The 16,099-nt window shown below is 40.4% G+C and overlaps 1 protein-coding gene across 6 annotated transcripts in view; it reads left to right on the top strand.

Moving 5' to 3' along the window:
• Positions 1-16,099, top strand: part of LRBA (LPS responsive beige-like anchor protein) — a 559,344-nt gene that overhangs the window by 113,801 nt on the left and 429,444 nt on the right. For all 6 annotated transcript variants that reach the window (XM_036315411.1, XM_036315409.1, XM_036315413.1 and 3 more), the window contains 4 exons: positions 2,973-3,100; positions 3,616-3,723; positions 9,346-9,505; positions 14,066-14,501. In XM_036315411.1, the coding sequence (XP_036171304.1) occupies positions 2,973-3,100; positions 3,616-3,723; positions 9,346-9,505; positions 14,066-14,501 (832 nt within the window). The remainder of the gene's footprint in view (positions 1-2,972; positions 3,101-3,615; positions 3,724-9,345; positions 9,506-14,065; positions 14,502-16,099) is intronic.

Here is a 16,099-nt window from a genome sequence, read left to right as displayed (position 1 = left end):
AGGATCTTGTTAAAATGCAGTTTAGATTACATGTGTCTGGTATGAGGCCTAAACTTGTCTTTCTAATAAGTCTGTGTGATATCGATGTTGCTTCTCTTACTAACACAATTGAGTAGCAAGGTTCTAAACTAGCATGATTCCAGCACAGCCGTTGTCCAAATAAGCTGTGGTAATTTGTTAAAGCAGTTAATCAAATTACTAAACCTCTATTCTTCTGGAGGCAGTTCTTCCTTAGGTAAAAGTTAAAATCCGTGAAAAGAATTTTAGTGTTACTGGGCTGCCTTAGGTGAACCAATTTTTTTTAAAAAATATATTTTATTGATTTTTTACAGAGAGGAAGGGAGAGGGATAGAGAGTTAGAAACATTGATGAGAGAGAAACATGGATCAGCTGCCTCCTGCACATCTCCCACTGGGGATGTGCCCGCAACCCAGGTACATGCCCTTAACCGGAATCGAACCCGGGACCTTTCAGTCCGCAGGCCGACACTCTATCCACTGAGCCAAACCGGCCTCAGCACCAATTTTTTTTTTTTACTTAACACAGAAGGTGTCTTATTTCCAGTTGTAAATACTGATACTTTGTTAATGATTTTCTTATTAAATGGAGAGAAGTAGGTTGGAGAGAGTGGGACCAGAAAGTGGAAGCAAAACCATTACAAGCTATGACTTACGAAGACAGACTGTAAAAGGCAGCATTAGAAGTGGGAAGTCTAATTAATGAAATATTTCCCCATATTTAGTAAGAATGTGTTATATAAACTGAGATATATTTGTACTTAGTCTTTTTTGGTACAGTGATTATTTTTACTCAAAATGCTGTTCAGAGTACTTTTAAACTTAGGATACTTTAAAGAATTTGGCATAACAATTTTTAGAAAGTTGTTTTAAAATTTTAAGTAAGAAAGATTAAGACAATAGTGTGGTAAAGGCCTGGAGAGGGGGTGAGAAACCGGTAGAGGGGTAAAGGGGGGGGGAGGGGACATCTGTAATACTTTCAACAATAAAGATAAATTTAAAAAAAAAAGATTCAAATGGTGAACATAGCAAAACCAGCTATTACTTATTGACTGCTGTAATTTGTCATTATTGCTGATTTTCACAATGGGCCAACGATCATTTTCGTTTTTTCTATTCATGAGGAAAGTTGAGATCAGAGAAAATAGGAAACTTATCGAAATTCAGAATGTGTAATTGGTGAAGTTGGAATGTGAATATAGTAGCTTGTTTAGTGATCCTACCCCTTCTTTGTTACAGTATATTTCCTTAAACATTTAATTAGTCATTAAAATATTGAGACTCCATTGCTTTTGTTTATGCCATTTTAAAAATCTCTCCACTTTCCTAAAAAAAGTACATTTCTAGAATTAAAAAATATAAGGCTACACTAGCACTGCTTTACTCAAGAAGCATCAGATTTGGAAGCCAGGGAATACTGTAATGCTCTAATTTTCATAGCTGTAGAAGAAAATAAAGAGAAAATTCAATCTACTGTAGCACTATCTTTTCCTGTATATGGAAAAGAGACTCAGAAAGTAACTTGTTCAAAGTCACTTAGTACAGTATGGTAAGCTTGGTAAATAATCCAAATGTTTTGATCCCTGGTCTCCTCTTTCCTGAGGCTGGGGAAGGAAGGTTAGAGGGCAACAATAGTGAGTAACCTGTACTCCTGGGACTGATTGACACTAGGCAGTCCTCTATGGTTGTAATGCAGACCCAAACTTGATTTTATGTAACTTGTCAAAAAATAGTACAAAGGTTATTTTCCTGGGGATGATTCCAGATTTGACAGAGTTGCATTCCATATTCTCCCTTCCTCCTTTCCTTCCTTTTTTCTAATTTTTGTTGTTTACTTTTGACACCTTTCTGAATGCTTCTCTTTCTCAATTCTGTGCCTGTTGCCTTATGGTAGTCTGGTGGTATTTAAAATCCCCACTTTAATTTATGTTTTGTTCCTAATTTCCTTTTTTTAATCCTCACTTGAGTATATGTTTTATTGATTTTTAGAGAGACAAAGGGAGAGGAAGAGAGAGACATTGATGTGAGAGAGAAACATTTATTTGGTTCCCTCCTGTACACACTCAGACCAGGGATCAAACCCACAACCTAGGTATGTGCCCTGACCAGGAATTGGACCCACAACCTTTTGGTGTATGGGATGATTCTCCAATGAACTGAGCTATCTGGCCAAGGCTGTCTTGTTCCTAATTTCTCTCCCACTCGTATTCTGATCAGATACATTGAGTGTTACTGATCTGGTTGGGAAGTAAGATGGTTATGTGATGTCAAGCAATTATTAGTCAATTGTGCATTACTTAATTCATCATTTAAAATTCAGAATTAATTTCTATGTAACTCAAGTAGCTGCCCAATTGGTTAGATTTTTAGAGAAGTAATTTTGGACTGTATAGTAATGTCCTTTTCGCTTTTCACCCTTTAAACAGTTTTAATGAAAGCCAGTAAAATGTAGACCCTATAAATATTTCCATATAAAAGCTATACTCTCTATCACTCTATTAATATAATGCTGTAATAATACATCATCAGAAAAACATGCATTTCCAATTTAACTATTCTACTTCAATGAAGATAATAGGTTATTGTCATAGACTAGTTTATGCAGTGTGACTTGCTTTCTGTTCCTTTGCAACTCTCTTTCTTGTTCTTTTCCCCCTATCTTTTTCTTAATAAGAGATCATTGCAAGTAGCTTAGGTGAGATCTAAGAAACAGTAGTATGTTAAGGTTCTTGAACCGATTCACTCTTAGCAGTGGCCCCTAACAGAGTCACTACCAAAGTCAGAAAACAAACAGTAGGTGAGAAAGTCCAGGGTCATTTCAGGACTTTGCTGAAGGTAATCTGGTTCCAATAAAATCTTATGTAAATCGTATTGGGTAGGTGATTTTTATCAGTTCTATAATCTTAAATATAATTTTCTTTTCTTACCCAATCTTTTCCTTAAAATAAATAACAGTGTGTGCAGTGGCAGTCAGGAATTGCTTGGAGTGTCAGCAGCATTCACAACTGAAAACAAGAGGAGATGCCACCAAAGGCCAGAAAACAGTGCACAGCCTGATCTCCATGGGGAAATCCACAGCAAAGGTGAGATATAGAATCATTAATTAAGTAAAAAAGCACACTCTTATTTATGATTAAGTCTTAACTTTATTTGTTCATTTCAACATAAAGTTAAATAAATCTGACAGAGGTCCTAAAATAGTTATTTTAGTCTGTGGACGTAACATTTAAATATTTGTGTTTAAATACACAGTAAAGATTTGCTTATACTTAATCTTGTCTGCTTTTCCAAATGTTTACTTTTCTTGTGTCTACTGTACCTTTCCCCTTCAACTATGTCAATTTGTATTTCATGTACTTGGTGAGTTAGCATGCAGTTTGTTTTTTCCTTCCTGGCTCCCTTCTATACCGCCACCTCTAACCCAGCATCTAAAAACTACAACAACAACAAAAAACAACAACAACAATAACAACAGGAAAACTGAGAGAGAAAGAAGTATGAAAAACAAGTACTTAATAGCCTGATTTCTCTGGTTACTGGAATACTGTGTTTACTTTAAAAAATATCTGTGTAATTTTTTTTTTTTTTTTTGTCTTAGAGTCCAGTGGACATGGTAACTGGTGGTATATCTCCAGTGAGAGATTTTGACAGGCTCCTACAGGACATGGATATCAATCGACTTAGGGCAGTTGTCTTCAGAGACATCGTAAGTAACAGTATTTCTTTCACGTACTCTCTTAGCTGATATGTATTTCCTCTGAGGCCCAAAATATTGAGAATGAAAACTCTCTGTGATAAAATAGTCGAGTAGAAAGAAGAAGCCAGTTTTTTGACAGTAATCTTAGAATCATAGAATATTGGGAGATATTATTTATATAAATGGAACTAATATATCAGAACAATTACACTAAAGAGAATAGCGTATTATTATATAGTAAGCACTATAAGTGCTTCACATGTACTCATTAAGTGCAACAACTTCTTGAGTTGGATACTGTTCTAAGTTCCATCTTATAAATGAGGAATCTGAGGCGCATAGAGCTTGAGTAACTTTTTCAAGCTAATGGAGTTATTAGTAAATTATAGGATTCAGACCCAGCAGTCTGAACTTCAGAATCCATACTCTGAAAGTAGTGAAATGCCTAAGTCCTGAATGTCTTATTATTTTCTGAATATTGGATATTTTTCCCTCAAAGAAATATAAATATGACATACTGGTAAATGATGAAATGTTGTGTGTGGTGTTTTTAATTTTTTAAAGATGAAAAAGTTGTGTTTTAGCTGATTTTGATATAGGATATGGCCAAGCTGCATATAGAAATTGTACAGTCATATAAGAAAGTATAATATGAAAATAAAAATCACTTGTAATCCTACTCACAGGGATTTGGAGTCTTGTTATTAGTTAATATTTATTGAACAATTACTGTGTGTTAAGTACTAGATGCTTTCTATTACATGTTTTTTATAAACTTTATAACTTCAATTCTTCATCTTCTCCACGTTTGTGTTTTAGTCCTCTCCTGAGCTCTTCATTAAGTTTATACACATATACAATTTGTTAATAGTATAGCGAATAATTATTGAGCACTTACTGTGTATTAAGCATAGAACTGGATGCTCTATGTATTTTCTCATTTAATATACACAATAATCCTACGAGAAAGATAGTATTAGGTTAAATAACTGCTGAAGATCACACAAGTAGTAAAAGGTGGAAGTGGGTTAAGGACTAGGGAATCTAACCCACTTAGATTAGGAAATCTAATTCTTGAAATTTTGATATTAATCATATGATTATGCTGCCTCTCTAAATCTCAATTAAAATTTTTTTTCTCTTTTTTTACTTTTTGGTAGCTGCTGTTATTCCTTTAATCAAGAAACCATTAAGTTTTGTTTTTTAAGAATCCATTGACTGGTTCATTTTGGGACCCAATATTGCTGCTTCCTTCTCTTTCCATTCTCCTTTCTTGAGCATGTGTCCATTCTATTGCCCCATAACCTTGTATGTCCTAGAGCAGTGATAGCAAACCTATGACACATGTGTCACCTCTGACACACGAACTCATTTTTTTGGTTGATATTTCTTTGTTAAATGGCATTTAAATATATAAAATAAATATCAAAAATATACATCTTTGTTTTACTATGGTTGCAAATATAAAAAAATTTCCATATGTGACACGGCACCAGGGTTAAGTTAGGGTTTTTCAAAATGCTGACACGCCTAGCTCAAAAGGTTCGCCATCACTGTCCTAGAGTAATCTTTAAAAATCTAGAATAGATGATATTAACTCTTTTGCTGTAAAAATTCTCTAATGTCCTTTCATAGCACTTAAAATAAAAGTTCCTCACCCTGGCTCTGTATGATCAGGCTTTTTGGAATTTTTTAACAAGTTATTATATTATGACTAGAGGCCCGGTGCACAAAAATTTGTGCACTCGGGGGAGAGAGGGGGTCCCTCAGCCTGGCCTGTGCCCTCTCGCAGTCTGGGACCCCTCGGGAGATAACGACCTGCTGGCTTAGGCCTGCTCCTGGGTGGCAGAGGGCAGGTCTAATCCCTAGGTGCAGCCCCTGGTTGGGCTCAGAGCAGGGCTGATTGGGGAATTGGGGCGCCACCCCCTGACATGCACAGAGCAGGGCGGATTGGGAGGTTGCGATGCCACCCTCAGTCACGCTCAGGGTAGGGCCGATTGGGGAGTTGGGGCACCGCCCCCTGTCACACTCAAGGCAGGGTCGATGGCGAGGTTGCGGCGCCACCCCCTGTCACGCACAGAGCAGGGCCAATCGGGGTTGGGGCGCTGCCCCCTGTCACGCACAGAGCAGGGCCCATCAGGGGGTTGGGGAGCTCCCCCCTGTCACGCACAGAGCAGGGCCCATCAGGGGGTTGGGGAGCTCCCCCCTGTCATGCACAGAACAGGGCGGATCAGGGGGTTGGGGCGCCGCCCTCTATCACCCACAGAGCAGGGCCGATCAGGGGGTTGGGGCGCCACCACTGTCACACTCAGGGCAGGGCTGATGGGGAGGTTATGGCTCTACCCCATCACACACAGAGCAGGGCCCGTGGGGTGGGGGGGTTGGGGCGCCGCCCTCTATCACCCACTGAGCAGGGCCGATCAGGGGGTTGGGGCGCCGCCACTGTCACACTCAGGGCAGGGCCGATGGGGAGGTTATGGCTCTACCCCGTCACACACAGAGCAGGGCCCGTGGGGCCGGGGGGGTTGGGGTGCCGCACCCTGTCACACACAGGTGAACACTTTCTTCCCAGTGCCCCTCCCAACCCTATTCCCCACAACCCCCCCCCCCCCCCCCATTTTAAACACATCTCTGGCCACTAGCACAGATGTATTTTAGAGCCGCAGGGCGATCAGGAGGTTGGGGGGCTCCTCCCTATCAGGCACAGAGCAGGGCTGATCAGGGGGTTGGGGCGCCTTCCCCTGTCAGGAACAGAGCAGGGCCGATAGGGAGGTTGTTGCCCCGCCCCCTGTCACACACAGAGCCACAGGGCGATCAGGGGGTTTGGGCGCTGCCCCCTGTCATGCTGATCTTGGTGCCGGGAGACCTCGCGGCTCTGCTGATCCCGGTGCTGGGATGCATATTACCCTTTTACTATATAGAATAGAGGCCTGGTGCATGGGTGGGGGCTGGCTGGTTTGCCCTGAAGGGTGTCCTGGATCAGGGTGGGGGTCCCCACTGGGGTGCCTGGCCAGCCTGGATGAGGGGATGATGGCTGTTTGCAGCTGGTCACACACCCTTCAGGGTTGCGGTCCCCACTGGGGTGCCTGGCCAGTCTGGGTGAAGGGCTGAGGGCTGTTTTCAGGCTGGGACTGAAGCTCCCAACTGCTCCTTTTTTTCTTTTTTTTATTTTTTATTCTGAGCCAGCTTTAGCTCTGAGTCTCCAGCTCTTAGGCCTCCCCTCCTGAAAGCAGGTATCTGGTTTGTTTAGGTTCTACAATCAAAACTCTGTATCAACTCCAGGTCTGAGATCCCGGCTAGCTGAAAGCTGGTTTCTGGGGTTTTGTTTAGCTTCTATTTTTGTAACTATGTTTCACACTGCCAGCTCAGAGGCCTGCAGTGGCAGGCGGGGAACATTGGAGTCCTCCGTCACTGAAGCAAGCAAGCCTCATGTTAGTTTCAAGCTGCCTGGCTGCTGGCCGCCATCTTGGCTGGCAGTTAATTTGCATATCGCCCTGATTAGCCAATGGGAAGGGTAGCGGTCGTACACCAATTACCATGTTTCTCTTTTATTAGATAGGATATTTGGACAGAGAATTAGACTATTTCCTATGTCTATATTGTAATTTATTAAAGTTACAAGTGATTTTAATTTTTTTTTTTAAATATATTTTATTGATTTTTTACAGAGAGGAAGTGAGAGAGATAGAGAGTTAGAAACATCGATGAGAGAGGAACATCGATCAGCTGCCTCCTGCACATCTCCTACTGGGGATGTGCCCGCAATCCAGGTACATGCCCTTGACCGGAATCGATCCTGGGACCTTTCAGTCCGCAGGCCGACGCTCTATCCACTGAGCCAAACCGGTTTTGGCAGTGATTTTAATTTTATTAATTATAAAAGTTATATAACCACTTGGTAGGAGTTTTAGAAAAGAGAAAAGTTTCTATTTCCCAAACCTTATCTCAGAGCCTCTTCTAGCCAAAGCAAACTTTGATGGAAAAAGAAATGATTTAAGATTAGGTATATAAAGAAATGATTGCCCCGAAGTTAAGAGCTAAGGTATTTAATCACTCTAATCTGAGTTTACATTTGCTTTTTCACTTACTATATGGCCTTAGGTAAATTACTTAACTTCTCTAATTCTTATCTTGTTCTAAGGGGTAAAGGAATGTATATAAAGTATAGCACAGTGGCTAGCTCACAGTGAGTAGTCAATAAATGATAGCTACAGTTTATTGCATGGATTTAATTAGTAAACATTAAACATATTAATGGGCTAAATAAGGATGCAGTTACGCTTAAATAAATTATAAGAGATTAAGAAGGTAAGACTAAGTAACTTGTTTGTCTGCCTTTTAAATGTTGATATCATTAGCACTGATTATTATAATAGATGGCAGGATTGTGTGGCACAGGAACACGGGTATCTTGAGAAAAGGGATGGTTAATAGAAAAGGAAGAATGTTCATTTACCTTTTCCATCAAGAGTAATAAGTTCTTACAGTAGAACCTAAAAAGTACCATAGGTTCTTGTCTGATTATAAGTATGTCATACTGTATCAGGTGGCTATCTTCATTTTTTTTTCTTGAATTTTATTGTGTCCAAAAGTTTTGACGCTAGTTATTAATTTTTAGTTAATTGGTACCATTAATTTCCATTTATTTTTCTGCTAGACAATAGTGTTCTTTGTTTTCCTCTTCCTAAATTTATCTGCTACTCAAAATACCTTTAAAAAATATTTTTATTGATTTCAGATGAGAAGGGAGAGGGAGATAGAAACATCAATGATGAGATATCCATTGATAGGCTGCCTCCTCCATGCACCCCCCCTGGGGATCGGGCACCTGGGCATGTGTCTTGACTAGGAATTGAACCATGACCTCCTGGTTCATAGGTCAAAGCTCAACCACTGAGCCACATCAGCCTGGCTCAAAATACCTTTAATTTTCAGGATTTGATGGGAAGGTTTTATTTTTTTCTTTTAAATTAAATTCAAACTTATTTTGATAAGTTATCAAATAGTGATGTGCTGAGGATCCCATTGAAAATGGGGAATTTGGCCAGATGAAGAGGCTATTGATGTAGAGATATGCAGGTGAACTCTAGAGTTTAGGATGAAGCCTAAACCTCTTTTTGAGGTCAATCCAGTTTTTCCTTTTCTTTTTTGCAGACACTATACTTTCAATTCTGATACTTGGTTGTCTGTACTAAAGTAATCTTAAAAATTACTTTGACATATCTGATATTCTTACTTTTTTCTCTAATGTTTTGTGTTTTAGGAAAACTGTTATTTTATATTTTATGTATTTTAATTCTTATGATTAGAAATAAAAATAGTTATTCATGTATAATGATAATTTCTATTTGATTAGTTGTAGAAAGTATATTGAGACATATCTCTTCAGATTGAGTTACTTTATTAAAAAAAAAAAAAAGGGCCAACTTTTCTCTTTTCATGTTTCACACGCATATAACCTCTCATTTATGGACATTTTCCCAAAAAACTGATTGTTGATAAGTTAAATTTATTATTTTCTGCATGTCAAAAGATTTATTCACATGTTTATATTTAAGTATTTTCATGTAAAATAAAATGAAGACACGTTATTTAATAGTGGCATGATCACCTACTTTTATTTTTCCCCAGGAGGATAGCAAACAAGCTCAGTTTTTAGCCTTGGCTGTTGTATACTTTATCTCTGTTCTTATGGTCTCAAAGTACAGAGACATTTTGGAACCTCAGAATGAAAGGCGTAGCCAGTCATTTAAGGGAACTGTTAGTGAAACTGGGACTTTATCACTTCCTGGTAAGTTTCCGTATTTTATTCCCTGGTATCCAAAGTTCAAATAAAATGTTACCTGCTTATAGTAGTTAAAATATTGATTATATAATTTAAATCCATTTATATAGGAAGTGAGAGCATGTACTTTTTTGATTGTTAATCCTCCCTGAGGATATTTTTTCCATTGATTTTTTTAGAGAGGAAGTGGGGGCGATAGATAAAGAGAGGGAGGCAGGAATGAAGGGAGGGAGGGAGGGGGGAGAGAGAAACATCGATGTGAGAGAGACACATCTATTGGTTGCTTCCCGCATTTGCCTTGACTGGAGCCAGGGATCAAACCTGCAACCAAGTATGTGCCCTTGACTGGGAATTGAACCCCCTCTGGTGAGCAGGCCGATGCTCTAATCTCTTAGCCACACCAGCCAGGGCTTATTTTTATTAATCACTAAACTTTTTGAGTACCATGTAGTTAGTTGCAATTAAGAGATTATTTCTGTTCTAATCAAATGAGTCATTTGATTAAAAGTTGAGAAAATATTATCCTTTGCAAGTAAAATATTAGACATTTTTGCTCATGTAAGCATTTGTTGTGAAGAATAAATAACTCATATTCTCTTATCAGAGACAGATTTGGTAAGTAACTGTAATATTTGGAGTTATAGAAGCAGCTACCAGTTGTGTTTAGAGAAGTAATTATTGCAATAATAGGAATAGTTGCCACCCAATGGAGGCTCTTTATTTATTCAATAAAAATTCATTGGGTACCTACTAGGTACTTGGGTATGTTCATGAACAAAAGAGGAAAAAAGTCTTCCCTCATGGAGCTTATCTTCTAGTGAGAGGAAATAGAAAATAAGTACATGTAGTAAATAAATTGTATAGTATTTTAGAAGGTGATATGTATAAGAAAAGAAAGTAAGTCTAGTGGAATAATACCAGGAATATAACCAGGAGAAATGGCCTGTGGATATTTACTCGAAGGAAGATAGGGAATTATTGGAGTGTTTTGAGTATGGGAGTTAAAATTGACTTATGTTTTTAAAAGATACATGCAGGATTCTGTGTTGAGAATACACCTTGGAGGGCAAGGAAAACCCAGTGTGTTAGTTATATACTGCTGTGTGACACATTATATTGAAGCTTAGTGGCTAAACCACAATTCTTCTTCTTCTTCTTTTTTTTTTTGCTTTGTTCCATTTATTTATGCGTTCATTGGTTAATTCTTTAAAAAAATATATTTCTTTTATTGTTTTCAGAGAGGAAGGGAGAGGGAGAGAGATAGAAATATCAGTGATGAGAGAGAATCATTGATTGGCTGCCTCCTGCACGCCTCCCACTGGGGATCTAGCCCGCAACCCAGTCATGTGCCCTTGGCTAGAATCGAACTTGGGACCCTTCAGTCCGCAGGCCAACGCTCTATCCACTGAGCCAAACCGCCTTGGGTCATTGGTTAATTCTTACATGTGCCCTGACCGGGATCGAACATGCGACCTTGGCATACCAGGACGATGCTGTACCAGGACTGAGCTACCTAGGCAGAGCTGAACCACAACTCTTTAGTCTTGTGTTATGATTCTGTGAACTTGGTTTGGACAGGACACAGTAGGCACACAGCTGATATTTGATGGGGTTGGAAAGTCTGAGATGGCTTTTCTACTCATTAATCTAGTGCCCGAGTGAGGATGGCTGCAAGAGCTGAGGCGGATGGACTGAAATGGCTCAGCTTGGGATATGTCTGGGGCCTTGATACTTGTTCTCAGCCAAATTTTTTGGTTTCCCTCCATTATTTTGGAGGGCCTCTATCTCTTCTGATGGTTTCTCTATCTGTTTTCTTCAGCAGGTTAGCCAAATTGCTCACTGAGATATTCAGGAACTCCTAGAATGTACCCTCTGCCCATTAGAGCTTAGGCACAGAACTGTCTATTGCTACTTCTGCGTCAATCTCTTGGTTAAATAAGTCTGGCCCAACCCAGATTCAAGGACTTCTCAAAGGGAGGCATGAGCCAAGAGGACCATTAATGTAACTGTAACGTAACCGGTTATGAGCATGTTGCAGTAATCCAGGCAAGAGGTGGTTTAGGGATAGACGAGGGTGGTGGCTGTAGAGCTAGTGAGTAGTAGTCATATTTTGATGGTAGAGAAAACAAGATGTTAAAATATTAGGTGTGGCTATGTGAAAGATGGAAGGTAGTCAAGAATTATTATAAGGTACAGATGGATAGACAGACTAGAGGTGAAACATGTTTGGGGGAAGATAAATTCAGTTTTCCCCTACTGGTGGCTTTTAGACATAGAGGATATAGAGTAGGCAATTATATGTAAATAGTCTGAGGTGTTTTTTTGTGTGTGTGTGTGTGTGTGTGTTTTTTTGGTATTTAAAACTTTTAGGGTGAATGAGATCATTAAGGGAATAACTGTTGAGAAAAAGAGAACTAAGGACTGAGTACTACCAGTAAGTCCTTCCAACTTAAGAAATCAGGTAGAAGAAGTAAAAGAAATTAAGAAGGAACAACCAGTGAGGTGTTGTGTAAGCCAAGTGAAAGAGTATTGTCAAGTTGGAGGGAATAATCAGTTGTTGCCACTTTGCCAAGTGCTATTAGGACTGAGAACTGACCATTTAGCAGGATGTTGGTTTTTGGCAACCATTGGCAAGATGCATCATTTTTGTTGGAATGGAGTGAGCACCTGATTGGAGGGAACAAAAGTCAGAGAGAAAAGTTGATGCTCCTTGTTGAACTAGATTTTGAGGATCATTGAAGTGTTCATGCATAGAGGAGGAGTAACAAGTTTTCTACTAGAAGAAACCATGTTTGAGATAGAGGTCTTGGGGTTATTGTTCAGAGAAATGGCAATGTATAAAGGCATGGAAGGCCAAGCTTTGTCCCATGTTCAGATTGTATATAATGGCATGAGTAGCCGGAGATAAAGTTGGAAATGAATAGTCATCTGATGAATATTTATTGACCACCTACTGCTTTCCAGGAATTGTGTAGGCCCAAGCATTATTAGAGGTGCTGGAGAGGAAGTGTTAGAGAAGACAAATTCCCTGCCCTGATGAAGTTTACTTTGTAGTGGACTTATATTTTTGAAGAACCTTGTGCCTGATCCTATGGAGTTTGGACTTTTTTTGTAGGCCAATGGCTTTCAACCTTGCACTGCTATCCATTGTACGTCATGTTCAGTTTGGAGGGTTTTCTCAGGTATATTTTATTATTTACTAGAAGCCTGGTGCACAAAAATTTGTGCACTCGGGGGGATCCCTTAGCCTGGCCTGTGCCTTCTCGCAGTCTGGGACCCCTCAGGGGATGACCACCAGCTGGCTTAGGCCTGCTCCCCGGGGGATTGGGCCTAAGCTGGCAGTCAGACATCCCTCTGGCAGCCCGGGAGCCCTCGGGGGATGTCCACTTGCCAGCAGGGAGCAGGCCTAAGCTGCAGTCGGACATCCTTAGTGCTGCTGAGGTGGCAGGAGAGGCTCCCACCACCACCGCTGTACTGGCAGCCATCGGCCTGGCTTGTTGCTGAGCAGAGCTCCCCCATGTGGGAGCGCACTGACCACCAGGGGGCAGCTCCTGCATTGAGCATCTGCCCCCTGGTCAGATGTGGCCTCCGCTCATGGTCAGTGTGTGTCATAGAGACCAGTCATTCCCAATCGTTCTGCTGTTAGGGTCAATTTGCATATTATACTTTTATTATATAGGAGTGCCTGGCCAGCCTGGGTGAGGGGCTGGTGGCTGTTTGCAGGCTGGCCTCAGCCCCTTCAGGGTGGGGGTCCCCCCTGGGGTGCCTGGCCAGCCTGGGTAAGGGGCTGATGGGTCTTTGCAGGCTGGCCAAGCCCCCCAGCAGGGACCCTCACCCCATGAGGTTGTAGCCAGCCTGGGTGAGGGGTTGATGGCTGTTTGCAGGCTGGCCATAGCACCTTCAGGGTGGGGGTCCCTGCTGGGGTGCCTGTCCAGTCTGAGTGAGGGGCTGAGGGCCGTTTTCAGGCTGGCTAAGCACCCCATCGGGAACCCTCACCCCATGAGGGTGTGGCCAGCCTGGGTGAGGGGCTGATGGCTGTGTGCAGGCTGGCCACAACCCCCAGCCACCCAAGCTCCCAGTGGAGGCTGGCTGGAAGCAGGTATCTGGGATTTATTAATCTTCTATAATTGAAACTTTGTTGCCATGAGAGGAGGCCACAGCCTGCTCGGGGCGGGTGGGAAGCTTGGCTTCCTCCATCGGCCAGGCAACCAAGCCTCCTGCTTGCTCCAGCTCTGTGGCTGCCGACCGCCATCTTGGTTGGGCTAATTTGCATATAGTCACTCTGATTGGCTGGTGGGCGTGGCTTAGGGCATAGCGAAGGTATGGTCAATTAGCATCTTTGTCTTTTATTAGTGTAGATTATTTTTATTTTTTAATTATGTCATCTAATTTTATTATAGGTACAGTAACTCAACATTTTATAGATTATGTAATTTATTTTTGCCTTTTAGAACATGCCATACATTTCATAATTTAAAATAATAGATTGCTATGGGATGGAATATATCTTTTTAAAATTGGTTCTAAACTTTTTTTATTTGTACTTTTCTTCTGTTTCTGGGTAAGATCTAGAAAACACACCAGCAGCATCCAGTCCATTAACTCCAGTATCAGTGGAAGAATCCAAAAGCACATCATCTGCTCGAAGAAGGGACTCAGGCATTGGGGAGGAAACAGCCGCTGGCTTGGGAAGCAGTGTGGATGCAGCTTCTCCAAGTGTCAGTGCAGGCCCAGATGCAATCAGTGAGGTGCTGTGCACTCTTTCTTTGGAAGTCAATAAATCTCAGGACAACAGAAATGATGGAGGAAATGAGATGGACAACAAGGCTGCACCATCACTTCCAGTTTCAAAAAATGTCAACGTAAAGGACATTCTCCGCAGCTTGGTTAACATACCAGCAGATGGAGTCCCAGTGGATCCTGCCCTTCTGCCACCGCCCTGCCTCGGCGCTCTTGGTGATCTGTCTGTTGAACCACCTGTGCAGTTCAGATCTTTTGACAGGTACTGTAACTAATTTCTGGTTTTTGTGTACTTGTATTTATAAATTGCTAAGATTTAAAGGGTAACAGGAATTTATGCAAATTTTGTAGCTTCAACATTAAAAACAGTTGTTTTGAACTAGTTTTTAAAAATTACAAGGATATTTTTGTTGCATGGTTTGTATACCATTTCAAATTTTTATTAACACTATCAGTGATTTAAAAATAATTTCAATATGACATTGTCAAGTTATATGTTAAATAATTTTGTTGTTTTTACCCAAGGTTATTTTTTCCATTGATTTTTAAAAAAATATATTTTATTGATTTTTTTACAGAGAGGAAAGTAGAGGGATAGAGAGTTAGAAACATCGATAAGAGAGAAACATCGATCAGCTGCCTCCTGCACACCCCCTACTGGGGATGTACCCGCAACCAAGGTACATGTCCTTGACCGGCATCGAACTTGGGACCCTTCAGTCTGCAGGCTGATGCTCTATCCACTGAGCCAAACCGGTTAGGGCTGATTTTCTTTTTTATTATATATTTTTATTGATTTCAGAGAGGGAGGGAAAGGGAGGGAGAGATAGAAACATCAATGATGAGAGAGAATCATCGATCGGCTGCCTCCTGCACGCCCCACCCTGAGGACTGAGCTTGCAACCCAGGCCTGTGTCCTGACCAGGAATTGAACTGTGACCTCCTGGTCAATGATGCTCAACTACTGAGCCACTCTGGCCGGGCTCCATTGATTTTTAGAGAGAGTGGAAGGGGGAGGGAGGGAGGAGGAGGAAAGAGAGAGACAAAAAGAGAGAAAACATGGATGTGAGAGAGACATATTGATTGGTTGCCGTCTGCATGAGCCCCGACAGGGCCTGAATATTGAACCTGCAACCCAGGTACCTGCTTGTGACCGGGAATCAAACCCTTGACTCTTCTGTGGATAGATATTATTTTTATCCTTTATAGGTGAAGAAACTGATGTTAAGGGAAATTCAGTCTCTTAAGTGCTTATGCTAATAAATGGTGGAGCTAAGATTTGAACCATAGTGGATTCATTCCAGACCCTCTCATTTGGCTGGGCAACGCAGAACATACTTGCTGATCTATGAGGGATTGGTGATGGTTTTATTTCCTATATACAGTAAATACTATGCATCCATTAAAGAGAGGAAAACAGAACACTTTGTATTGATGTAAAATTATAATGAAGATATGTTATTAATGAAAAAAGCAGTGTACAAAATTTGAAATTTATGGTCTTTTAAACAAATAGATAAACATGATTACATATATTACATGTTAATAGATAAACATGTAATAGCCTGAAAAAGAATACATCAAACTGTTAATAACAATGGCTATATTTTGATGGTTGGAAAGGTGTAAATGATCAGGTTTTTAAAGTATTCTCAATTTTATAATTTGAACATTAATTTTGGCTCAGAAATGATTAAGAGTAGATTTGAAGATTTGATACATCTTACTAATATAATTAAAGAAAGTTGTTTTCTTATGTCCCAAATTTCGTTTATTTTGGCATGTATTTTTTTTTTAAATAGTGTAGAAATTAAACTATCCCTTAGTGACTTCTTCAGTGAGTAGGTTATAGATGTATTT

The sequence above is a fragment of the Myotis myotis genome, unplaced genomic scaffold, assembly GCF_014108235.1.
Source record: "Myotis myotis isolate mMyoMyo1 unplaced genomic scaffold, mMyoMyo1.p scaffold_m19_p_6, whole genome shotgun sequence".
Lineage (NCBI taxonomy): Eukaryota > Metazoa > Chordata > Mammalia > Chiroptera > Vespertilionidae > Myotis > Myotis myotis.
This window is presented reverse-complemented; position numbering and strand designations above follow the sequence as displayed.